The sequence below is a fragment of the Phalaenopsis equestris genome, unplaced genomic scaffold (genome assembly GCF_001263595.1).
Source record: "Phalaenopsis equestris unplaced genomic scaffold, ASM126359v1 Scaffold000229, whole genome shotgun sequence".
Classification (NCBI taxonomy): Eukaryota; Viridiplantae; Streptophyta; class Magnoliopsida; order Asparagales; family Orchidaceae; genus Phalaenopsis; species Phalaenopsis equestris.
The window spans coordinates 128,608-156,068 of NW_018164671.1; the positions used below are offsets into that span (position 1 = coordinate 128,608).

Genomic DNA, 27,461 nt, shown 5'->3' on the forward strand with positions numbered 1-27,461 from the left:
TCTTCCGATGGTTTAATGTAGAAGATTTATGAGTTTTATGAGCTGAGAAACTAGATAACCATTTTGGTGAATATCTTCATAACCTTGATATTTTCAGGAAATGTGAACTTGTGAAATACTTACCCGCCTTGTTTAGCTCTTTTGGCTGTGTGTGATCGATGTTAGTAGGAGGGAGGCTTCAAATACCAATTTAAGATTGTAGCTTTTTTAGTAGGCATATATTTTTATATTTAACACCTAAACTATTTTTTATATATATTAAAAAAAAAAGGAATGACCAAAGGCTATTATACGAGTCTCTAGCCACCCCTAACGTGCCTAACAATTCGAGTACCACCTCTATAAAGCCAACTGTGCCAGAGGGGATTCGAACTCCCGATCTGAGAGATTTTATACCTTGGATGCCAACCAAAAGACTAGGGTACTCGACACACCTAAACTATTATATTTACGTTCACACCACCTAAAACTACCTAAAATATCAAATCTTCCACTACCTGAGATAAAGAATTAAGAAGTTCTTGAGTCCTGATGTGCCTTTATTGATTTGAAGAACTAATCTTTGAAGCAGAAAGTTTGCACTACCTTTGCAAAGCATGAGTTTGTCTTTGCAGATACTGTAGCATTAATATTAGAATCACCAAATTTTGATGTAGTTTAAAGTAGCTATCAAACTAATCTTTGAAACAGTAAGTAAATATAACTGTTTAGTAACACACTTAGAACAATAAAATGCTGTAAGGCAGAAACTTTTGACTGTCATAGACACCATCTAGCAATAACAGAAGAATAAAATATAAAAAAAAATTCTGGGAACAGATCTTCAACCAAAAAAAAAACAAAAAAAAAAACCTTCTAACTTCTTCACCACATAAAATTTTTTAATTGTTAAAAAATAAAATTTGTATTCTTCTGAGTGCTAATTGTCAAAAAGATCGATTCGCCATGCTCTTTACAAAACCTGTAATGCAATAGCTTCGCCGGCTTTGCAGGACTAATGGAAAATGTAGGCTGCGATGGGAGATTCGCTTGCCGTGTGTGAAGATTAGGTGAGAACAGAGGGGAATGAGCTTAATGATGGCAGATCGGAGTCTTACGGCTATGGTAGAAAATTTTAATTGATTAGTTGAACGTCTTATATCTGTAATATCAACATGTTTTATATGAAAATAAGTATATTTAAACTGGTATGTATGCAAATCCCCCTTTTAGTAATCTTTGGGGCCTAACAGTAAGGTTGTGTTAGTTGCCTATCATCCATGATGCATATAACCCTTTGTTTTTCAATCCTCAAACTTGAAATTATACTATTCGTTGAGCCCGAAAATGCGCTACGCAGACTTAGTTTCGGGTCATAATTCTCATAAATGTTACGCGATATGATCAAGATGGCCTAAAAAAAAAAAGAAATCATAGGATCATATCCATTAATAGTTATGATACCCTGCTTATGATTCGGGTTATAAGTGTTCTATGCATTCATTATATTTTTTCTTCCAAGTTTTTCAATCATATCTGCATCTCAAATTATTGCATGTTCTTTGTTCTTTCAAATTTCAGCTTATTTATGTACATGCTTTGTTGCTTTGAATTGCAGCTTTGGGGTTTCACGCATTCTTCTCGTTATCTCCTGTAATCAATCAGTTGTGAAGAGTTGCTTCTATATTGACGAGAGGCTATTATACGAGCCCCCAATCACACTTAATGTGCCTAACCACTCGAGTACCAACCTTCTTAAGGCATCGTCGCCAGAGGCGGATTCGAACCCCCGACCTGAAAGGTCTTACAATTGATTTCGTAGATGCCAACCAATAAGTCGGGGAATGTGGCACGGTTATATTATTTATCTATTTATTTAATTTCATTTATTCATTCATCTTGTTATTATTTTTCTAAAGTATTACCACACGAGTACACAGCCAAAAGAAGGTTATAATATGTTGGTTGAGTGTAGAAGAATTGGGTGTAACGCAATGATATTGGCTTATTGCTCTCTCTGAGAGTCAACACATCAAGACTATTGTGATATAACACATAGCTAAAGGTGAAAATAGACCGAGTTGAGTTCAAACTTACACATCAAGACTATTGTGATATAACATATTGTTTGAAATGCATTGGAAGGGTGGTGGCTAAAGGTGAAAATAGACCGAGTTGAGTTCAAACTACCTTCGATTTGAACTTGAGCTCGATTAATTAATCAAGTTCGAGCTTAGTTATGAGTTTGAGCTGGCTCATTAGCAGGCTTGTTTGATATAAAATGGAGAAAAAAATATTAATTCTAGTTAGTGTTATAATAAAATACGAGCATTTACACGCATAACACAAACTTTTAATATCACTTAAAAAGTAGTATTATTATCATTTTTTAGAAGATAAATACATAAACTGTTTAGGTATGAGATGTAAATTCAGAAGAGTTGTGTGCTATGTTTGTTAATTTCCCATTAAAATAACAAATAGAGGTTGAATTAGTAGACAAATACTAAATATTTTGATACTAAATATAAAATATTTTATTTAATTTATGGATAAATTTTTGAATCTTATTATATTTTGAGTGTTTTATACTAAAATTTTTATGAAAAATTAAGCAGGTGAGCTAACAAATCATGGTCGGCTTAAGCTTGATTTGTTAGTTTATTGTGCTCAGATTCATGAGTCACTTATTGAGTCGAGCTCGAGCCAGTTGGCTCACTCGTCAACTGGGCCCAATTACAACTTTAGCGGTGGCTTGGAAATTACTTATAATTTTATTGCTTATACTGCACATGAACTTAATATACCTTGAAAATGAATACTAATTCATAATTTTTATTTTAATCAGTGTTTCTAATTTTGGAATACATTTCTTTTTAGTAGGTAAAAAATAATGAATTTTTGAACGAAGATGCCTTATAGATTATTCATAATTTCTATAGATTAGGTTTAGGGTATTAACAAGAATGGCCAAAGGCTATTAGACGAGCCCCCAACCACCACCAATGTTCCTAACAATTCGAGTACCACCTCCTTAAAGTCAATTGGGCGAGAGCTGATTCGAACTCCCAACCTGAGAGGCCTTATACCATGAATGCCAAGCAACAGACCGGGATACGCGGCACACGTGCACGCATATATATGTCAAAGATATTCTTTTCAATCCGACCTGTCTTGTAGAAGAAATATTAAGAAAGTTAAAAGCACATCTGTGCTTTTGAAGAAATTGTTAGACCATTTTACCTATGCATTAAAAGACGAAAATGTGTATAGTGATATTTTTTATGTAATATAAAAAGTTCGAACGATATAAATATAAAAGATAAAATTTAGATGCTACATATATAAATACATAGGAAGTAGTGCAATTAATCTACTTAAAATAGTAAAAATTAAAAACTCATCATGTGTATGATTGCATTATTATGCATATGACCCACTAATCCTATGTATGATCTTTAATCAAGTGCACTATTTTTGTAAATTTTATTGAATATGTTCATCATTCAGTAAAAATTTAAATAGAAGTCAAACAATTCTTCATGTATTTTTATAGTTTAATCACAATTACAAATTAAATCTCAGTTATTTTACAAATATTTTTACTTAATTTTTTTTTTTTTGGAAGGTTTACACAGATATCACTTAATACGTTGTATTCACGAGAAAATATTAGGTCAGAACTCTGAATCATCAGGAGTCCAATAAGGAGGCGCCATGTGTAAAGTTGACTCATCACAATATACTGTGATTGGTCCACTACACGTGTCGCTTGTTTATTGGACTTTGGATGCATCCAAAGTCCTTATCTAGCACCTAAATATTAATTTTACATATATACCACCTATATTTCACTTTTTTAAAAATAAAGAAGATATTTTAGATAGATATAAAAGAGTTTGGGTATGAATCTAAAAATGGAATTTATGTGTTAGAAATGTAAATCGAAAGAGTAAATAAATAAAAATTAGGTGGCATGTATGTAAAATGCCTCTTTATTATTTCTTAATTATCAGCATAATCTACTCCACACCAATTAAGGAAAAATTATTAGATTCGAACTCCGAACGTAGAGATATGTTTGGAGTCCAATGAATCACCTCCACGTGGAGCTGACAGGAAAAAAATTCATTTTTTTGGATCCGGCCTGATAACACATGAGAGTATTCATCTCATGTTATTCCGCGTTATTCAAGTGTTATTATGATGATATTGATGCATTATTCTGTCATTACCAGAAATATTCTCAAAACACAATAATACATAAATTCCACCATAATAACACCTGAATAATGTGAAATAACAGAATAGAAATATTCTCATGTACTAAAATAAATTTTTTTTTATTTTTTTTCACCTCCATGTAGGGCTGTAAACGAGCAGAGCTTGAGTGAGCTCAGAGTTGACTCGTGTTCGGCTCGTTCGAAATCGACTCGTGTTCGAAATCGGCTCGTGAACAATGTGTACGTGTTCGGCTCATGTTCGAGCTCGAAATTGGCTCGTTAAATTAAAATTGAGAAAAATATATGTAAAGTGTGAGATTCGAACCTGAATCAAATCTATACAAAAAAAGACAATAACCACATTATCACATAAGGTGTTATGATTTAAATTTAAACATAAATATATATAATATATTATTATATAAATAATATATGTAATATATTGTTATATAAAAAAATTATATAAATTTCTTTTTGAAAATATTTCGAGTATAATACGAGCAAACACGAGCGAACAAATTATTATTCGTGTTGGCTCGTCTACATTACGAACGAGCCAAACCAAAGCTGCTCACGAAAAAAAATATTTCGAACATAACACGAGGAACACGAGCGAACAAATTATTGTTCGTGTTGGCTCGTCTTCATTACGAACGAGCCAAACCAAAGCTGCTCACGAAAAACGAGCCAAATTGACGGCCCTACCTCCATGAGCCAATTTGCTCCCAATTAAGAGCGTCTATATGCAGAGAACTGGTAATAACTCTCGTTGGCCCGACGTCTCACTGTCGACTGTCGAGCACTGCCATTTCCTTTATCTGGAAGCTCAATTTTACGAGATTTCGGCTTTCAGGGCTTCCATTTGGAGGTATTCGAGCCACTCCTGTCGTAGATTTGCTCCTCTTGCCAGAAATGTATGTTTTTTTTTAATCTTGATCTCTTCTTAGGTTTTAGCAGCGTTTGCCGTGGATTATTGTTTCCGTTCGTTGATTTGCTTACGATTTTCTTCGCATTAAGGTGTTATCGATCATTGCAGATCTTGGATTACTTCCATAAGTAGATAGCTGAGCAAAATTTTCGCTGTTTTACGATCTTCTTTGTGCTTTTTTTTTGGTATAAATTTAGGTGAAGTATTTTGAAGTAATGCTATACGGATCATGAAGTGTTTGGGTTATTCAGTTTTTAAGGAAGGATTTTTTTTTTTGGATTGGATTCTAGCGGTTGATATACGGTTTGTGTATTTTCTTTAATTTGCAGATATCAGGGTTAATAGATACGCCTGAAAAACATGGTGAAGGACACGCAGTATTATGATATATTGGGAGTGGGAGCTGATGCATCTGCCGCTGAGATAAAGAAGGCCTATTATATCAAGGTGATATGATTTTTATTTAAATTTTTTTTTTTTTGCGCTTGATTTTCCTTTATTTCCGAGAAAGATGACGCTGTTATAAATGAACAATGAAGCTAGTTAATGATTTTTATGTGTTAGGACTAAAATCAGTGAATCGTTGTCACTTTTTTGAGCTTCTTATGGTCTTTCATTTGTTCTCACTTGCTTTATATATTGTGACTTGCCCCATGGACATTAACATGAGCACCATGATGTAGTACACTATTGGATTGTGTGTGTCCAAACATGCCTTAAACTTGGGGTTGGCTTGGCTTGAAGAGAATTGACAACATTAAGAGGGCTAAAGATTGAGAATCGTTCGGGATCTAGAAGCATCCTCCTAGGAACCACAGTAAACTTGCCAAGGCTGTTAAAAAATTACCTGAAAAACTTTCTGCCATGGGACTTGGTCAGATTAATTCGTTCCATCTTATCGGTCCTAATGACAAGAGTTAATCACCTACATGTTGCTGAGGTCAGTGACTTCATCAGATAGTCGGAAATTCCATTTATGGACCCACGACTTCACGTGCCTAATCGGTGATGCTTTCATCAACTCGCCAATGCAATTGTAGTGTTTTGATTGTTATGTCTACATGTTTATAACAATTGTATCATATAAATATTTAGTCATTTTATTATGAGTTCATGTTTAGATCCTAGAAACTTACAAATATAGGTCAAAAGACAATTTCATAGGAGGGATTTACTTTTGGCATTTTTGTGTTGTTAATAAAAAATCTCTTTATCACGCTTTCTCTCTCTCTCTCTATTTATTCTTTCTCTTTTAATTGTTCTCGCTCTTTGATTTTCTCTTTTTCTTTTTGTTCCGTGAGACATTGGAAATCTTGTAAGTAGGATCTTGATATTTTCACAAGTAAATTTAGATTTAGCATATCGAAAGGCATGGTGAGCATGATTTAGCTCCTAGAACTGAAAATTAAGTTCTACGAGAATTAGACTAACAATACATAGAAGTATATGTGAATATGTAGGATTAAAAGTTCATGAATAATTTGATATATGTTTTGCAAAGATAGAGGAGAGGATCATGAAAATGATGTGAGTTTTGGACTGTGCTCCTAGAGCCATTTTGAAGGTGAAGAATGCTAGAAGACTCTTCAGATATTATACTTGATGACTATCGTCAAGCGCCATAGCATTGACCTTTACATCAACTATAAAGGAAATTTACCATCTCAGCAACAACAGAAAAACCACTCATTTGCACTAGTGAGTTAAGAGGTCATGGCTAGGAAACACATTTTGCTGGGATATTATAGAAGAGAAACTTCTAACGAACTTGAAAATTCCTTAATTGAATCATGAGGGAAGGATGAATTTTGCTGATCATGTAGCCTACTTAGAGGCGGTTATTTCACTATTGAGTATTAGAGACACACTAATGTGTTTTTCTTTTTATTTTTTCAAATCACCTTTATGGTGATTCTCTATCCTCTCATTGGGAGTAATCATTTATTTTGTTGAGTTCAAAAGACTCCACTTCACCAATGTCTAGAAGCCACCAGAAAAATTGTTTGCTCTCCTGAAGGTGAGGTAAGATTCTAGTGCGTCGTTAAGAATTATCATCGTGACATTTTAATGAGAAATGCTAGAAGTCAAATATTCGGTATCCATAGTCACCTATGCCGTTTTACCCAAGACTTGTGATAAAGACCTTTCAGGTATATGCTATAAGCCTACAACAACTGAATATATTGGCGGAGTTTCTCAAACTTGATAATTGCCAAATCAATGCTAAAGATTATATTGTGTGGTTGAACCCTCATCCTCAAACTGTTCGAGAGATGCCTTGGCAAGGCGAGCATTAGATGGTGGGTGACGACAAAGATTGGAAGCCAATTATGGGATGGAAATTGGTGTTGTAGTTCTCATGCCAGGATAGAATACTAGTGTTCACGAAGTCAGAGCGATGTACAAACAAGTAAAACACTAGAGAAAATTGATTGAAACTTCCAAGAGGGTTAAAAAAACTCGGATATCCTTTATGAATTCAATCTTTTCTATCAAATTTTATTCAAAATTATTAGTAGCAAGGCATTTTTATAGATTAGTAGCCGGGGTTTTCACAGGTTGTATTGAAATACATCAAATTGGCACCTTGAATTGGACAATCTAAATTGCTCCCTTATTTTAGAAAGTGATTCGATCAAACCATTAGGTTAGTTTATGGCCGGCGGTTGCCTCCTTGAAATGGTTTTTGGATCCTTGAAATGGGCGGTGGTTGCCCCTAATTGGTGGGTATTCTTTATCATTTGAATCTCTGAATGACATGAACCTAACAAGTTCTAATTATCGAAATTTCAATGATTGGATTGTACGAAATTATTTTGTCCTGTAGGATTTAATTTTATGGTCATTGGAAAGTATCGACGATAGGCAACGATTTAGTATGAAATTATTCTTCTTGATGAGGGCAAAACAAGTGATAGTTTGTAAATTGGAGGTCTGTGTTATTCATAATAATTTAATTATTTTTTAAAAAATTTGTTGTGTTGTTGGAATTGGTGAAGCAACTATCAATTTTATGGCAAAATGTGTGTTTCTCTGCAAGTAATCAAATGTAGTGAACGACTCTTAATTTTTTTTTGGGCGGAGGTTAAAAAAGTTTTGAGCAGTTTAAGCTTCTAAATTTTTTCTAACAAATTGTGTGTGATTTTAATGATTTCATCACAATTTATTGGCTCAAGTGGCTGCTATTGAGAATTGTTTTTGAAAATAGACTTTGGTGCGGTTGGTGTGGTAACGAGGGTCTGTAACGGTTTTATTGAGGGATGCGATTATGGGGCGCATTTGGAAAATTTATCATTTTTAGTCCTTTGATTGCCCATAAAATTTGGTTCTATACAATATTTGGCTTATTGGCATTGCCTTCTCTGGACACTTATTTTGACTGTAAGTACTTGCAAATTGGAATTTGTTTGTCTCCTTAAATAATTTTTCAAAACTTTTAGTTGTGAACTTGAGTGCACTTTCTGATGTCTTTTGGACTTGATTTGAATGATTTTCTGTAAAAATAGGATCATCTTGATGAGTCAATTATTTTGACTATAAGTTTGCTAAAATCAGAGTTAGTGTAATTCAAAAATTATTTCTTAAAAGGGGCATTTACATACATACCCACAAGTCTTATGTATCTACATATCTAACCCTAAAAATTTTATATTTTCAAGAATATTACTCAAATTTCTAACATGACATAAAAATACCACTATCACTAATTTTTTAAAAGTGAAATACATTTTTTCATGCATAGATTTATAACACCAAAGTGTTATAAATGTAAATATTAAACTTTAGTTGTTGACATGTTCTACATAAGAATTGTGTAGTATTTATATAAATTATCCTTTTTAAAAATTTTGGCAGTATAATTCGAGTATTTTTTGTGTTCTAAAGGGGCAATAGATCGATTCATCGAATCATGACATATTGTTGACGGGGAGTCGCATAACATCTCTTCTTTTGATTTCTCCATGTGGTGCGTGCATGGTTCAAAGTTCTAGAATTTGATATAAATTTGAGATTTTGTTTCTTCTAAAAAATTGGTCCAAAATGTGTATAAATTGAGCCAATTTTTGGGTTGCATGTAGGCATTATAACCCTTTGTATTGGAATAGACTAGATTGTCACCTTGAGTTGATGACCCAATTTGTCTCCTCATCATTTGAAAAAAGCAAGTTAATGATTCCGCCCCTAGGCTGATTTGATGGGCACATTTTTGTTATGGTTCATCGAGGCGATCGATTGATAATTAGTGATCATTGTCGGACAACATATAATTATTATTGAAATATATTGATAATGGGTAGTGATTTTTGGATGAAATCATTCTTCTGAACGAGACAAGATTAACACCAAAATTGAGGGTATGATGTTTGTGTTACCTCCTCTGAAGCCCCAATATATCATAATACTCTCTTCTTTTTGCCCCGGGGCTTAGCTTATGTTCTGGATTTCTAGCAGTCTTCCCTTCTTGTTGTAAAACCTTTTGTTGTAAAACTTTTGCCTAGGAACAAACCTCTTCTTTTACCCTATGCCGCCTTACTCTTAGAGAGAATTTAGGAGAGGGAAGTTTGGCTACTTGACATAGAAAAGAGAGAAATTGGTAGGAAGGAGCGTAGAGAGAAGTATATGGAGACTAGCTAATTTTCATTCATTAATGAATGAAAATTTCTAATACAAACTAGTGATTATAGGAAAAGACGGGATAAAAACATACTTGGCACTTCAAATATTTCTATTTACAAATTTCACACGTCAACCTTTTAAATTATATATTGAATTCCCAAATCATTTTTATATAGAGTTCGGAACTCCATGAAACTTGCTAGATAATCTCTCAAACTTTAGTTCTTGGTGCAGTAGTCTTTTTCTCTTCTTTTGCATCTCGCTAAGGCCCAAATAATTAAGGAATTTGTACTTTAAATTCTTAATTAACATTCGTCTTTTCAAATTTTTTCTATCCTATTCTCTTCCACTCCTTGATTCCTTCTCATTTTTATCTATTTATACATCATATTTCTCTTCTTCCATTTCTAAGATTTTCAAAAGTTTCAGTGTGTTATATAATCCGGCTCAACATAATTTGAGATAAGGAAATGCCTTTAGAAACGAGAATCACTGCGTTGCTGGCTACTGGCGATGACCAACGAAGTGCTCCAGTGGTCGATCTTCGACATCCTTCGAGTTCTTGTCCTGCCATGGCCATGTCCCTCGTCTCCTTGCTCTGTTTCTTAATGGATAAGTTGTTGAGAGTTATGGTAATAAGAGAGTTTTATCAGGTTTATTTGGTAAAATGTTGTAACCCCTATTTAAACATATGTTGAATGAAATACCTAATGTTTGGCTTATTTACTTCCAAATTGGTGTCAGAGCCAAATCGTAGCCACTATCTTCTCCCTATCTTCAAGTTCTGCCGCATCGATCGCATCACCCATCGCTCCCTATCTTCATCCTTCTACCCGCAATGACTTAGGCGGGAGATGCATCAAGCGTCGCGTGCACCCATGTCCAGCTTCGCGTGACTGTAGCGTCCAGCTTCGCATGCGGGAGACATATTTGCATCCACGCCAACCACATTCCTCCAAGCCGCGTACCTCTAGGTTGCCGCCACAGTCTGTCCAGGCTGCCGCAACCTCCTTTCTTGGCCGTCGTCGCTGCAACCTTTTTTCCTGGCCGCCACCGCCCCACTTGCTGCAGTCGGGTCGCCGCACGAAGATCCCGATCTTGATGATGAGATAGATCAAAATCAGATATAAAGGAGGAAGGGAATTGTTTGTGGTTTGTATGACCTAGAAGAGTGCCCAGGCGATTGAAGATGACGGGAGATGGAGATACTGTGGGGAGTAAACTATTGGATCTTCTAGGAAGGATTGGTCCTGAAGTCTTGAAGGTTTTGGCAGGGCTTATACAGGGAGCTGGTGTCTTGATATGAACCGCGACTGCAACGCATGCTTCAACTCAAGTGAAGCTAAATCTCCCTCCCGTGGATCAGAAGCTTGGTGGACCAACCACTTATCTGAGCTGTTCAAGTTGGCTTGAGGTAGCTTTAGTAGGGAAGAGACTAGAGGGATATTTGATCGAGGATGAACCAAAAAGTAACAGTGCTGAGAGGTATAAGTGGCTGCTCGACTCAATGGTTCCATCATTCGCGTCCTTAGTTGATGACATTCGAAAAGTGAGAGTCATCTGGGCAAAACTGAAGAAGATTTGTGTTGAGACTGAGAATCACATGAGGGTATTTCAAATTCAACGCGAGATAGAAGCTGTAGTACAAGGTGAGAAAACAATTCAGGAATATTCCATAGAGTTGGAGAGGTGGCGAGCTGTAGCAATCTATAGTGCAAGAAATGAGAGATCCTTACACAGATGAAGACCATGCAGTTTCTGACTCGTCTGAATCCGGCCTTTGATCAGAAAAGATTTGTCCTTCTAGATCAGGCGACTATTCCTACACTAGATGAGGCCATTGCTGCGATGATATAGGAGGAGAGTTGTACGAAGCTACACTCTGAGTTGAATGGTTTTTCGGGTGCACGATCAACATTGACTGCTTCGTGTCCAGGTACGCTAGGTGTCCGATACGCTAGGTGACCAGAGGGAGACTCGCAAGTGCTACAACTGTGGTGAAGTTGGCCATCTGAGCAGGGTTTGTCCTAAGAAACTGAAGGAGAGAGATAGCTGGACGTGGACAAGGTGGAGGTTGTGGTCGTGGTCGTGGGGGTCAGAAAGGTGGAAGAAGGGGCTACCGGGCAAATCCGATGATAATAGAGGTGTGAGAGAGACATTTGCGATCTTTTCTATTGAGGATCATGAGTGTGTAGCTACTGAAGTGGAAGTAGAAAACAACAAACGATGAAGCTGAGGATGCTTTAAATCCATCGACATTACGGGGTAACATTGTCATTAATGCTCACTTCAGCAAAGATAGTGATGATACACTTGTTCTCGCCTCTATTTCCACCACATGATCATCAGAATGAATCATGGATTCTGGTACTTCTCGTCATGTGACAGATGCTGCTAGAGAGTTCTCTTCATATACTCCTCTAGCAGTACCAAAGAGAATACATACTACTGATGGTACAACACAACATGTAGTTGGTAAGGGTACAGTGAGATGCCCTAATCATATGACTTTGTCCAATGTTTTGCATGCTCATTTTTCGGTAAATCTCTTTTCCATTAGTGTCATTATTCTCCAGCTAAAATGCACCGTTTCTTTTAATCTATCTCAGGTGATCTTTCAAGAGAAAGTGACAGGTCAGACACTTGGAACTAGAATGTGGCATAACGGACTTTGGTACTTGGACTGAGAGGGAATGAACTCAGCTCTGACATCCATGATAGAAAATGCTGCGATTAGTGAATCTGTGAGGAATAGGGGTGTAAACGAGCCGAACACGAGCGAGCCATGCTCAATTCGTGTTCGGCTCGCTTTTTTTTTTCTATTTTGTGCTAATGAGCTACACATTCATGCAAATGGGCCTAATTTTATTCTAAGTATTGAGCAAAAAATATATTGAGGAAGAGCAAAATACTAAAATACTTGAACTATTATTTGAGCAAAAATTAAAAATTATTATTTATATTAAAACATCATTTGAATCTAATTTAATAATTTTTATTCTATTTTCTTAATCAATATTTTAATTGATTATAAATCTTTGTAGTCTTGTAGTAAATTAAATACTACTTAATATATAAAAACGAGCCGAACACGAACGAACACATCTTTGTTCGTGTTCGGCTCGTTAACTTATCGAACAAAATTAACGAGCCGAACACGAGCTTCTTAACGAGCCGAACACGAGCTGTTCACGAACAACGAGCCATTTTGACAGCCCTAGTGAGGAACATCGAGAATGTGCTATTACTACATCACAAACGTATTGGGCATCATAGTCTTAGTTTATTGAGACAGTTGTATCCATTTATATATGAAAAGACAAATAAGGAGAAACTGGTGTGTGATGCTTTTGAGTTTGACAAGCTCACTGGGCACTCTTATGTCAATTCTTGGAAGGGGAGCTCTGGTGTATTTGATTTGATACATTCTGATGTTTGGGTGTCTTGTTCTACTAGTTCTATGAATGATTATCATTATTTTGTTATGTTTATTGATTGCTTTTCTCGTGTTGCTTGGATATACGTCATGAAACAGAAGAGTGAGATAGTTACTTGCTTTAAAGATTTTCACAAGGCAATTCAGACCCAATATAAGACAGTTGTGAAAGCACTGATATCTGATAATGAGACATAATATATCAACAAAACATTTTTGGGACTATTTGTCAGCTTAAAGGATACAACATCAAACTTTGATGCCCATATACACCAACACAAAATAACATAGCAGAGATGAAGAATTGACATCTTCTAGAGGTAGCCCAGAGTATGGTGATGACAATGAATGTCTCACATCACTTATGGAGACAAACAGTGTTGACAACCGCTCAATTGATTAACATGGTGCCCTTAAGAGTGCTGGAGTGGAAGTCACATTGTTAGATGTTGAGAGGAGACAATGATGAGATCCTTTCATTGAAGGTATTTGGATATATATGCTTTGTCAAAGACAACTGACCATCTGTAGGGAAGTTGGATCTCAGAGCAGTGAAATGTGCGTCTGTGGGTTATTTTACTACTCAGAAGGGTTATGTCTATTGGAGCCCAATTGAGAAGATACTTTTTCTGAGTATGAATGTGTCATTCAGCGAGTTTGAATCATACTATATTCTGGAGTTGAGTTCAGCATTTGGTGACTCAACGAACACCGGAGAGATGAGACAAGAGAGATTGAGTGGTAGTGGTGATGGAGTGGTGCAAGTGAGAGCAATGACATGTCTTGTGATGTGAGTTTAATCATCTTAGGGGAGGGAAATTGAGGAGATCGGTCTCAGAGGTACACGGAAGAAGAAGCAAAATGAGGGAACAAAGTCTGCAGTGCCAACAAGTCTCTTGTCTAGTCTTACCCAACTCTCGAGACATCTACTCCATCTACCTTTGATTCAAAGCTCTCAGGTCAAATTATTCCTCATCCACCCACTCCTACCCCCTACATTAAGGAGAACTTCCCGCAGCAATGCGTGACATTCACTTGTTCTTTTTTGGTAGCAATTTGACATTGCAAACTTTATTTTTTATTCTAACATCTCACATTTGCATGGAGTATTCATTGCATCAGTGGATTCTATCTTTATACCCAAGTGTTGGCAGACTGCTAAAGAGGATCCCAATTGGAAAACAGTAATGCATGAAGAGCTTGGAGCTCTTGATAAAAATCGAACATGTGATATTGTAATGCTATCAACTGGGAAGAAGATAGTTGAATGCAAGTAGATCTTCACAGTAAAACTAACTTCAGAAGGGAATGTGGAGAGGTACAAAGCATGACTAGTGACAAAAAGGTACAGTCAAGTGTATGACATTGACTACGATGAAGCCTTTGCACCAGTGGCAAAAATGAGCACGATAAGGACACAAACTTCTCTGGCTGTGAATGGTGGACGGGGACTCCACCAACTAGATGTGAAGAATGATTCTCTTCATGGAGAGTTACTAGAGGAGGTATATATGGAGATGCCACCAGGATTCAGTACATCCTATATTGTGGGCAAGATCTGTAGGCTTAGGAAGTCACTGTATGACTTAACAACGTCTCTTCAAGCCTTGTTTAATAAGTTTAGAATGTTGATGGTTGGCATGGGATACCGACAGATCAATACAGACCACATGATGTTCTTTCGACAACATGAGAGTCTCACTACCATACTTGTCGTGTATGTGGATGACAAAATTATCATCGGTGATGATGAGACAGAGATTGCTCAATTGAAGGGAATATTGGGGAAGCAATTTGAGTTAAATGATCTGGGACAACTCAGATTGAGATTGAAGTGATCCATGCACCTGAGGGATGATTCTATCCCAGAGAAAAAAGATTACTGGATCTCCTCACAGAGACATTTATGCGGGGTTGCAAGCCTGCAGTCTCTCTAATTGATCGGAAGGTCAAGCTCAATACAGAGGCAGACAAATTAGTTGATCGTAAGAGGTACCAGAGACTAATGGACCGCCTGATCTATCTTTGTCACACTAGACCCGACATTTCATTTGCAGTATGTGTGGTGAGCCACTACATGCATGATCCAAGGAAGGTCGTATGGATGCAGTGTATCAGGTTCTGAGGTATATGAAGTGTGCATCAGAGAAAAGGATTGATATTCAGGACGAATTACATGTAGATATTGAGGATATTTGTGATTCTGACTGAACAAGTTGTGCTGATGACAGTCGATCAACATCAGGGTACTACGTATTTCTAGGTGGCAACTTGGTCTCGTGGAAGAGCAAGAAACAACCAGTTGTAGCAAGAACAACAACGGAGGCACAATACAAGATCATGACATTAGGAGTTGCGGAGATGATGTGGCTGAAAACCTCGTTGGTTGAACTCAAAATGGATCAGGGAATTCAAATAAAGTTGTGGTGTGACAACATGTTGACAATCAGCACTGCTAACAACCTGATGCAACAGGAGAGAACCAAACATGTGGAGATTGATATATTCTTCATCAAGGAGAGGCTGAATAACGGATTGTTGAAACTATGTTATATAGCTACTGGAGAGTGGGTGGTTGACTGCCTCACTAAAGGGTTTGGTTCAGTGGAGTTAGCTAGATTATGTGGCAAGATATGCTTAGTGAATGTCTTTTGCCAATCTTGAGGGTTAGTGTAGAGAGTTATGCGTAATAAGGGAGTTTGATTGGGTTTATTTGGTAAAATGTTGTGACCCATATTTAAACATATGCTAAATGAAATATCTAATGTTTGGCTTATTTACTTTCAATTCAAGTCAATGATTTCATCCATGACAGTGTATGCTTTTATCAGCCTGAGGTTGTTGGTTTTTAATTTGCGAGGGTTTGACGAAGTTGTGAACTTCATTTTCACATGTTTTATTTTTGAAGCGTAGGGGGGATTTGAGTGTTTATAATGTCAATTAAAAGTTTGGAGTGGGAGATATGTAAATAAAAATGTTTGGAGTGCTATGTTTGCCAACCCCTTTAAATTAATATTGCTAACTAATCCTTACATCTGAGGTAGCTTGGAGAATACCCTCATGTGATTTAATAATCTTATTTATTCCATCACAGGGGTTGACCACATCTTCATATGCATGGGTTTTACTTTGACAATCTCGTGCCTCCGCATCTTCACTTATATTTACTCTATTTACCTTCTCTCCTTGAATAATCAATAATAATACTTCATTGGCTTGGCCATCCGCTGTCCCATGTCCGATGGATTCTGGGGGAGTAAATGAATTGAGTTTGATTGTTTGTTTCCATACAATCTAGCTTGTCATGGAAATGTGGCAGCCATCATCTTTCAATGACTTTAAATGTCAAAGGCCTTTTGGATTACAATGAACTTTACGTCTACCATTGATTTACCATCCCATTATTATTCTATTTTCATCTGTGCGATATAAGGACCTTTTGTATTTGGGAGGTTCTGCCTTTCCTTTTAGTTTTTGTGGAGTTTGGTTCCTCAATTTTTCAAGTTTCTCCATTCTCCTCTCTTATAAATCAGTTTGATGGCTTCGTAGTTGGGGCAAGTAGAGAACGTGCCATTATTTGTATAGGTGGGGTTTGAACCTTAGCCACTCTGCCAACCTACTCTATATCAGGGAAGAAGATGACTTTAACTTCCTTTCCCATTACACAAGCTCCTCGTGTTTTCAAAAACATCAATACCGAAGTGGAGGATTTAAAATCATCCACATGAATACTATCGACCAAGAAGTTGCACCAAACTGCAAAATGCCCAAGATTATTTTTACTTGCATTACTTTGCTCAAGTCCGCTTTAATTTGACTGTTCTCTCCAATTACCCATAGGGACGTTATAATTGTCCAAATGGTTCATTCTTTTCCTTCGATGGAATCAATATATTTCTTCATTGCGGCTTCTTTTGATATGTTGATACATTCTAGTTATTAAAAATAGTTTGTATGCTTTCCGTTTTCTATGATTATTTTTCTGGTTAATAAAATGATGTGTAATACACGCGCAAAAGATATATGACATATTTCTTGTAGTTTTCTTTCACCTTTTTCGCTGATGAAGCTCTGTGAAATCTGCTATTTATTAGTTCGCCAAAATTTTCTAATATGAAAATTTCTATTTTGTATTTCTTGATATATTCCTTTTATTTAATTCGTTAATTTTTTCTAGGCAAGGGTGGTACATCCCGATAAAAATCCTGGAGATCCAACAGCTGCTCATAATTTTCAGGTCAATATGTGAAGTTTTCATTGTTATGTAGCTTACATTGTACTTTTGAATATGAATTGACTGCATGTTAAGTAAAAATCTTTTAAGTTATCCATGATGCTTTCCCTGTAATCTTTCTGATAAATGTTTACACTTGCTTGCACATATACATGCATCCAAAGACAGCCATGCATAATAAATCATCATTATTACTATCTGGGAATTGTTTTAATCAGATTGTACTAATTACTAAATTATTTTGAACTTTAAAAGTTATTAATTGAGTAAGGTATTCCTCTATTAGCAACCAGTTATCAACGCTGTTCTATCAATGAGACTTAATAATTGTTGGATTTTGGGGCATAATAGATTCATTATTTTAAAGTTTACACGATTTATAAGAGCTAGTTTTTGATCCATGAAGTAAATCATAGCCTTGTAGCTGAAGTTGTAAATGTATAATTAAAAATAGATTAATTGATAAACTTTGCTAACAGAATATATTAAAATATACCAGTCTGTGATATGGACTAATTTTCCTAACTCCTATTAGGTAAAGGCTCATTAAGGCATCTGCATCGCCAAGGATGTTAAAATTGAAGTATTTAATTCTCTTAAAGTGTTTTAAAGGCTATTTGGATTAATCGAGTATCGATATATTTACTTTTTTTGAATCTAAGCATGCAAATCTTCTTTAGTAAGAAGTGGGATTCTTTTCTCATTCCCATTAATTTTCATAGTGCAACCATTTTGATTCATGATTCTTCCTTAAAATGAAATTTACTAATCTTCTAGATGACATCATGTTGATAGATAAAAAACCATTTATTAAGGTCTTCTTACATCGAATATTCAATGATTTCATAATTTTTTCATCCTAGAATTCATTGAAGTTTTTTATAGAATTTGATGGGACCATCTAGGAGTAACTCTGTGTGCTGATTCTTTATTCATATTTTTAATCAAAATTAAATTAAATTATCTGTTAAAATCTATGTACAGATATCACAGTCGTCGTAAACAATATTTATTACCTACTACGGCAGACTTATTAGCTTATGTGACGAAATGATCATTAAATTACTTTCAAAGATGGAGAACTTAGCTTGCGTGGTTGATTTTTAATAATTTGAACAAGTCAATCACTATTTTTAATGAGTCTGATATGAACCTAGCGACACTTTTCAAGTCATATTAAAACATATTACAATTAGCCATGTAGATAAATTACTCCTCATGGTTGTGAGACTATTAACATTCTTTAGAAGAATATAATCCTTTCTAGCCGCACATTTTAAATTTTTCATTCAATTTTTGATTGTTTGATTCAAAATATCTAAGTCATTGTTATTATAAAAACAACCAAATGTTTCTTTTAGTTATTTAAAATGTCAACCCTTCGAATATTGAAAGAGTGAAAAATGTGTGTGTGACAAACTTTTATTCTACTAGAAGGATAATAGTACATGCGTACAAATTTGCACGCATGCACGCTTCTACTAGAAATTGGAGAAAAACTTGAATATCTCACCAATGTTTGCCACCTATATTATGGATTACAAAATATTTTTAGAATTTTGCTTACAAGTTGCATGCTTAAGCAAGATTTTTCTTTGTAATTGAGCTTTTCTTGAAAGTTGGATTTGTATCACGATATCAAAAACAAAAGTTGTATAAAACTTTTCCTTTATGCATTTACAAAATGAAACCTGTCTTCTAAAATAAGAGAAATGAGAGCATGTTGGTTGTTTACATTTATCAAAATAAACTCCTCTTGAACGGATAAGTGTGCACAACAATGTGCAATTATATTTCCATCTTTAGCTATGTGATGAACATAACTTGTTTGAACTGTGAGAGGAAAACAAATTTGTAATTGAACTTTTCCATTACTTGAAAAACTTTACCCTTTTGAAAAATGACAAATAAGATGCTAATGATAAATAAAGAATGAAACATGTCCTTGGATTTTCCATATTAAACCTTTTTATTTTTAATGATTATTAATGACACATTGGATTTGTTTGATCAGGCGACAATTGTGGATTTTGTAATTGAAACTTGCTGCGTTGTGAATGACACCTAGTTTTTATGTTCCTGTTTTGAGTATATTTGATTATCCATTTATTGCCGATGTCATTTTTGCATGCAGTTTATTCGTTCCTTCTATTTATACGGTGAATGGTGCCTGTTGATTCATATGGTTCTTTGTTTTTCTTAAGGCGCTAGGAGAGGCTTATCAAGTCCTTAGTGATCCCGCCAAGCGTGATGCTTATGACAAATATGGAAAGGAGGGTCTTCCTCAGTAAGCATAAAATCTTATTTTTGATTGTCATGATGGAATTATATGAGGTTTTATTTAGCATTTGAGATTTGAATAAATTTATCTCAGGGATAATATGATGGACCCCTCAGCAGTGTTTGGAATGATATTTGGAAGCGAATTCTTCGAGGATTATGTGGGACAACTTACATTAGCAACTGTAGCATCCGTGGAAGTTGAGGAATCTCTGTCGCCAATAGTTAGAAATCAAAAGATTCACGACAAGCTCAAGGTAATTTACATTTTGTTGAAATAAGAAAAAAACATAAGGCTTTTAGTTTTGTCCTTTGTTGTTCTTAGATTTTCTTAAAGTGATGCTAGCTAATCATTTGGAGAAAATTCTTGTTGTATTGGTGCATATAATTACTAGTATCCTTTTGAATCATTATAAGGCTCAATGTTATAAGAAAGAAATTCATCCCGTAAGTTTTTATAGCTATATAGTTTATGTTGAGTCTACTTTCTATGTTAGATGCCTGACAAGGAAAGTTCATGCTTCAAAGTGCAGGAGTTGCAAAGAGAAAGAGAGCAGAAGCTAATTCAAAATCTAAAGGGCCGTCTTCATACATATGTAATGGGACAAAAGGAGGAGTTTGTGAGATGGGCTAATACAGAAGCTCTTCGCCTCTCCAAAGCCGGTAAATCTCTTCATATTCATATGGGCAGTAATGCTCGTGTTTTTCTTTATGGTCTGTGCTTAGCAAAATAACAAATCTTAAAAGAAATGTCAATTATATTTCAAGATGTGCGAGTCATGCTCCCGTCAACCAGGATCTATCTACTGTAAATTTATGCTATCAAAACTAATATGCCTCTCTAATTTCATGATGAATTGTTTTTAAAAAGTGTCAAAATGGTCCTCTAACTCTTTGCATAGGAGTATTTTAGTCCCAGAGTCTATAAAAGTGTTAAGTTATACCTATATTTTTTTAATGGGGTTTAAAATTGTCTACTCTAGGGGCTATTTCAACCCATATTAAAAAATTATGGGGACTAATATGACATTTTTGTAGACTTTAGGACTAAAATTAATCCCATGTAAATAGTCAGGGGGCTATTTTGACATTTTCTTGGTTATTTTTATATCAATTTGTTGGCCATATTCAATTTTTTTTTTATCGATTGGGATCATCTTAATAAATGACATGAATGCCAAGTTGACTTTTGGTTGACAAAGCCTGACTTGATAGAATTGTTGAACATTTATTGTTTTGTAGGCGGGAAATGATCGATAACATACTTTGGACCTTTCCTAACTATTTCTTCTATCAAAAAGTTTGACATGTGCTCTTTTAGGGATTACATTTGTACACCCTTCCATTATATTCACTCCCACTTGGGTATTTTAGAGGTCAATAAATTATATTGAATTTTATAAATACGGCTTTTTAAACTTGTATATGAGTAGTTTTGCACGTATTACTTTCACAAGTCTTATGTTTTGTTTAGGCTAAATGAGCTATTTGTCATTGTTGTCTTTCTTAAGTTCATTGATGGTGAGTTTTTTGAAGCGTGCTTCATAGTCACTTGCTATTTTTTATCTTTTTCGTTCATTCAATTTATTTTATTGCTTTCAGCTTTTGGAGAGGCTATGCTGCATACCATTGGTTACATTTATAGAAGACAAGCTGCAAAGGAACTTGGAAAAAATATATTTTTTATGGGTGTGCCATTCATAGCTGAATGGGTGCGGGATAAGGGCCATCTTATCAAATCACAAGTAAATGCAGCATCAGGTAATTTTCTTGATTTCTTGGTTGAGTAATTATGATAAGAAAACATGCTTTCAAAAATTTATTTGATGTTAGATACCAAACGTTCACTTTTCAAATGTTAGGTGCCATCTCTTTGATTCAACTGCAAGAAAGTATGAAAAACTTGGATCAAAGTGAAAATATGGAAGAGGACTTCATGAAGAATATCACAGAAAAGAAAGATGCTATGGTTAATTCTCTATGGAAAATAAATGTTGTCGATATTGAGTCCACGCTTTCACATGTTTGTCAGGCTGTAAGCTCCTAAACACATTTTTTTTCTAAATGGTTTATGCGTTTGATGTTTGTTGGGGATTAAGGTAGATCACCTCTTAGAAAAATTTTCATGGTATGTTTACTTTAGGCATATGGAAAAATTAGGAAAACATTATTTGAAGTTGATGGAATGCGCGCTTAATTTCTTATAGTTTTGTTTGTTCTTCTTTTTATTTGTTTTCTACTATAATCATCCTATATACATGTAAATAGTCACTTTTATTCAGTGGATAATTCATCAGAAGACTTTTTGTCTACTAAGATTTTGTTGACTTTTTCATGCCTACCGCACCCAGCATGCAATAGCTCTCATCCTAGTGCGCGTGCACACACACACACGCACACACACCATCTTTGCATCTCCACACACAAGCATGAGACACCATCTTTTCATCTACCCACACAACCACTCTTGCTTGCATGCCAACACAAACCTCGACTGGTGGCTTTCTTTGCTCATGCTTTTGTGCTCGAACAATGCAGACGTTCTTGCTCCAATCACATGCTTGCTACTTCTCTTCCTTGTGTGCACTAGTGCTACTCCCAAATTCACTTGTTCACTGTTCCTTAAACTCATAATTATTTAATAACTTCTTATTCTTCCTATTTTAACTTTAAGTATCTCAGCACTAAAACATTGTTTGTTGGAGGCGTTGATGCCAACAATATGTATTAATTCATTATTGGTATTTACACTGCCCTTTTTTTACCACTACAACATATCATTCATAGTGTTTTTTTGGTCATCCGTCTTCAGACAAACCTCATTAGTATGTTTTTATCTCCTTATTCCTCTTCAAATTTGAATGTCTTGTCTCCAAATTGGGTAATTATTGTTTTATTTTTCCTTTTTACCTACTAGTCATTGTCACCATCATTTTGATTTTGTTCTCTAAAATATTTAAATATCAAATTTGGTTGCCTTTTGATTCAAGTATTTTTGCCAATTATCATTGATGATTATTCTAGTATTGTTTGGGGCACTTTAGTCAAATTTTTGATGTATGTTCTACATACATTTTTGTTTATTTGCATCAATTAAAACCTTCATTGCATTAACCAAACCTTATGCACTAACAATGCTCTGAAAATTTATGCAATCTCAGTAAAATCATATACACACTCTCAACTTAGTGTTACTTAAATGTCAATTTTTCATATGAATGTTTCTATTCTATTCTAGGGGTGTGTAATATTGACGGTATGTTTTCTCATTTAGTCCCATCCCATTTTCTCAATAACTTGTTGACTCTCTCTTCCCATTGCCAGTCAAAGTTTGTTTTCTCTGTCCCCAAGGATATTTGGGCTTGTCTGTTATGTTCATGCTTTTTGTTCATTGTATAATTCTCCAGTATTCTTGCACGACAAAAATAATTTTGATTTTATGTTCATATTACCTGACTTGCAAGCTTCGACCAATGTTTTCTTCCATTAAATCACTAACTTTTCCCTTCCTCTTCCTCTTCCTCCTCCTCCTCAAAGTTATATTCACATCCTATATTATGTTAATAATTACGTCCATATTATTAGATTTGTCTGAGTATCAACCTATTGATCTTACCCTATTCTCCACTTACAAGCAGTCCTACAAAAAGGTAACTATCAACATATAGCTAATCCTATTAACTCTTACATGACTTTGATCATCTCTGCTATTCTTTTAGTTTATTGGCCTTTTTCCTTTCATTTGTATCTATTCCAATAACATATCAAAAAACATTACCGAATACATCTGTAAAATTGGTTTCTATATATGGAATAATCCATTTCTGGTGGGTGCTCACAACAAAATTTTATTTCCATGATTCGATTTATTGACGCGAACTTGAATTAGTTGCCAAAGAAGTTTCTCAGGGTTATAAGATAAGACTAAATTTATACATATCCCCAATTGCTAGGCTTCATTCTATTTGAATTTTTTCTTAGTGACTATTTACAACAGAGGAATATGAGCAGTTCCTTTTTTTAAGATGTTCTTTAGGAGATTGTTTACACCGAGCAACCTTCTTGGTATGTTGCTTAGCGGGAGAACTGCTTCTATTTACTGGAGAAGATTATCTGAAGGCTTAAATATATTGTATGGGCTTGTTTGGATATATTTTTGAAGGTCTTTGCCATATTACCATTTTGGTTTTCATACTTGCCATTTTTGTTGATGAGAACTTCACTTGGAGTGATCATAAAAACATCTTAATTGTAAAATAATACCTACAAAAGTGTTTTATCACTAAATACATGGGTTTGATCGAATCAGTCATTGGATTTGAGTTTTCTTGCAACAAAAACTGTGCGTCACTATCTCAAAGTAAATAGGTTATTGATCTTTTTGAAGAAAATATTTTTCTTGGTTGCAAGCAAGTTCATACCCCCATGGAGACTTGGATCATGTTTGACGATAAAGTCCTATTGGAAGATCCATCTCAAGTGTCAGTGGTTATCTAAAAAAATTATTTATTTGATTCTTTACCAAATCTAATGTCTCGTTTGCTGTTAGAATTGTTAGCCAGCATATGCAAAATCTAAAACGAAAGCATTGTGATATGTTCCTCGTTTTTGCAGAAAATGTATTATCATATACCAAGATCTAGCACTTAAATGTTGAGGCTTTCTTTGATTTTGATTATGCCTATTATGTTGAAGATAACAATACATTTCAGAGTATCAAATCTCTTTTGAAGTAACCCATTCTCCTTGTAAAAGAATAAATTCTTTTGGCTAATCTAGTGTGGAGATTAAATAAATGATGTGGGTTAAAGTTTTTTTGGATGGATTTGATTTCTCCTTCAGTTAGCTAATGATACTGTATTGTGGCAATTTTTTCGCATCTATATTGCCATCAATCCTGCTTCTCATGAATTTATGAAATAATTAAAGTTGATTATGGTTTCATGTTGGATGTGCTTTCCAAGAAAATTTTTATTCATATTTCCAGTTAAAAATAATTTGCAAACATTTTCACCAAAGCTTTTGGGCATCTATCATTTTTTTGCTTGTATAAAAAACTGTAGCTAACAAGTATATATGCTCCAGTTTGAGGGGAGCGTTGACATATAGCACATTTAACAAAGGAGCATTAGGAGAAATTTATATTAAAAAAGCATCTAAGTTGTGGAAGGATGCTTTTATTTTCTCAAAATTGTGATCATTCTTCGTCTTGTATGTTTACTATTATATTCATCTTACAATTCAATTAGCAGTCACTTTTATTCATGAATAATAATTACATCAGAAGATTTTTTAATAAAGTTCAAAAATAGTCTCCTAATTATTTACATGGGTTTATTTTAGTCCTAAAATATATAAAAATATTAAATTAGTTCACATACTCTTTTAATGTTGGTTGAAATAGTCCTCATGGAGGATTATTTTAGCCTCTATTAAAAGAGCTTGAGGAATAAGTTGACATTTTTATAGACTCTATGACTAAAATTATCTCTTGCAAAGATTCGGAGGGCAGTTTTGACACCTTTTTCGAAGGTTTTCTATCAGCATCCACCTATTTTTTAACGTCTGCTCCATTTGTTTGATAACTCATTCTCCGGTTTTAGTTCAATTAGTTATATATATATATATATATATAGAAACAGGAATTTCTGCATATAATTTATTTATGTTTTTACAAAATTAATTATTTAAGTAGTTAAATAAAAAAATATACATCCCCTCTATGCAGGTCCTTAGAGAAAGCAATGTTTCCAAGGATGTTCTCAAATTGCGAGCCAAAGCACTAAAGAAGCTGGGAACAATATTTCAAGTACGTTTCTTTTCATCATTTAACATTTGGAAAATGTTTTCATCTTATATCGCTCATTAGATATTTTTGCCTTGAAAAAAGATATATCCGTTGTAACTGGAGACATTTAGAAGCTATACATTTTGCACAAATGTTTGTAATAAGAATTAGTGAAGGCATATTTCATGTCATCAATAATCGATATTCTCCTCATTGCTTCAGAAGTAATTTATACTCATTTTACCTGGAAAGCTAATTTCAAATTCTTCATTCTGCAGTTCTAAACAACTTAGAATTTCAACTAGAAAGTGCATTTTTCTTGAAACATTTACGCCCACATATTATTTATTTACGGATCTAAAATCTAAACTTCAATTTTTACATATATGCCACATTGCCTATGCATGAAAAGGTGTATTTCACTTTTTTAAAGTTAAAATAATGGTATTTTTTATGTGATATGAAAGGTTTGGGCGGTGTAAATGTAAAAAGCAAAGTTTAAGTGTTAGATATGTAAATACATAGGAATTTGGTGGTATGTCTGTAAATAGCCCCCCCCCTTTTTTTTCTCTTTCTTGTAATGATTCTGACGATTTTTTTCCCTTTTAGAATTCTAAATTCCTTTTTTCTTCACATAACTCTCAGGGTGTCAAATCTGTATACCGAAGGGAGAATAGTCTCCGTGTTGACCCCAGCGCCCAAAAATTTGATAATACAACCTAAAGGCTTTAAAGGTAATGCTTTATGATACAATGATGTTCAGTTAATTGATGACATCCTGGAAAACTCTGTATTACTTCTGATTTAAATGGTGCTTTTGTTTTATCAGCATTTGTATATTTTGCTTACATATTTCTTTATAAGGGGCTGTTTGGTTGCAATTTGCAAATATTTAGGATACATGTGTATCTTAAAAGTAGTGTAAATTAAATATGGTATATTATAATTGTTTCGACTTGTTTGGTTTGCTAAATAAATACAAGATGATATTTTTATTTTTGGGAAATTTAAATACATGCCACACAATTCTTATGTATTTATATATTTAACATTCAACGTTTAATAATTACATTTTTAATAACTTGGTTTCATAATCTATGCATGAAAATATATATTTTACTTTTAGAAAGATAGTGATGATGATATTTTTGATGTGATGTTACAGAATTGAGTGGTATGCATGTAAATATGAATGTTTAGTTGTTAGATATATAAACACATGATGGTCTGTTATGTATGTAAATGGCCTTTTATTTTTTTTTGTATCTTTAGTTGATTGTAAACTAAAGGCAAGAAAACAAAACTCTATATCAAAACTTGAGGGTTTGCAGCCATAGAGAAAGGGGAGTTGGAGCCAAAACTTGAGTTGTACTGATCTCGAGAACAGGACGAAATTGTTACTGAGATTGTGCCATATTGTTGCAATTTTTTTTAGCACTAGATCAAATGTGCAAGGTTTGATTTCAAAATTAGGATTAAATGCTTTTAGGTTCTTTGAGTAGTGGTATCATTTTTAAATTCTCTTTAATCATCAAGGTGATTTTACAACATAGGCCTACTGAAGCTCTTAAAATTTTTAATTATTCTATCATTTTTAGTGAAGATTTTTAGGTCTTTTAATAACAAGCAAGTCCATGTCACACATGGGCAAGATAATGATATGATCACAAATAGGTGGCCTATTAGTGGACAGTAGTGGGCCTTTGTATGTTACACTCATGGTCAATAATCCAGGTCACCTGATAAAGAATCAAAAGATTAGGAATATGTGTGTAATAAAGATCGACAACCAAAGTTTTATAGGAGTGGATCACTCCCTCATGGGGTAAGTTAGAATAGTTGAATTATTAATTTTACATGAGGGTGAAAAATTATAATAGGTCATTTGTAATGCATGTCCAATGTATGCAATCAAAAGAACATAATGGACATTGAGTTTGACTATAAAACCAATGGGCCGTAAAAATGTTGGCCTA

General features: G+C 34.5%; 2 protein-coding genes across 6 annotated transcripts in view; both read left to right on the forward strand.

Annotated features, from left to right (window-relative positions):
* Nucleotides 1-2,026, forward strand: part of LOC110023729 (oxidation resistance protein 1) — a 17,137-nt gene extending 15,111 nt beyond the window's left edge. For all 3 annotated transcript variants that reach the window (XM_020723283.1, XM_020723285.1, XM_020723284.1), the window contains one exon: nt 1,598-2,026. In XM_020723283.1, coding sequence (XP_020578942.1) covers nt 1,598-1,636 — 39 coding nt within the window. In that variant the 3' untranslated portion in view covers nt 1,637-2,026. The remainder of the gene's footprint in view (nt 1-1,597) is intronic.
* Nucleotides 2,027-4,907: 2,881 nt separating this feature from the next.
* LOC110023746 (chaperone protein dnaJ 10-like) lies at nt 4,908-26,337 on the forward strand. 3 transcript variants are annotated; one of them, XM_020723306.1, is made up of 10 exons: nt 4,908-5,116; nt 5,460-5,577; nt 17,361-17,420; nt 19,622-19,704; nt 19,792-19,954; nt 20,231-20,360; nt 21,300-21,458; nt 21,560-21,732; nt 25,426-25,506; nt 26,131-26,337. In XM_020723306.1, exons 2-10 carry the CDS (start codon nt 5,491-5,493, stop codon nt 26,206-26,208), a joined length of 1,014 nt encoding a protein of 337 aa, XP_020578965.1. In that variant the 5' UTR covers nt 4,908-5,116; nt 5,460-5,490; the 3' UTR covers nt 26,209-26,337. The 3 variants fall into 3 exon arrangements, with proteins under 3 accessions (XP_020578965.1, XP_020578964.1, XP_020578966.1); XM_020723305.1 differs by having other exon boundaries at nt 4,909-5,070; XM_020723307.1 differs by lacking the exon at nt 4,908-5,116 and adding an exon at nt 5,161-5,219.
* Nucleotides 26,338-27,461: the final 1,124 nt, after the last annotated feature.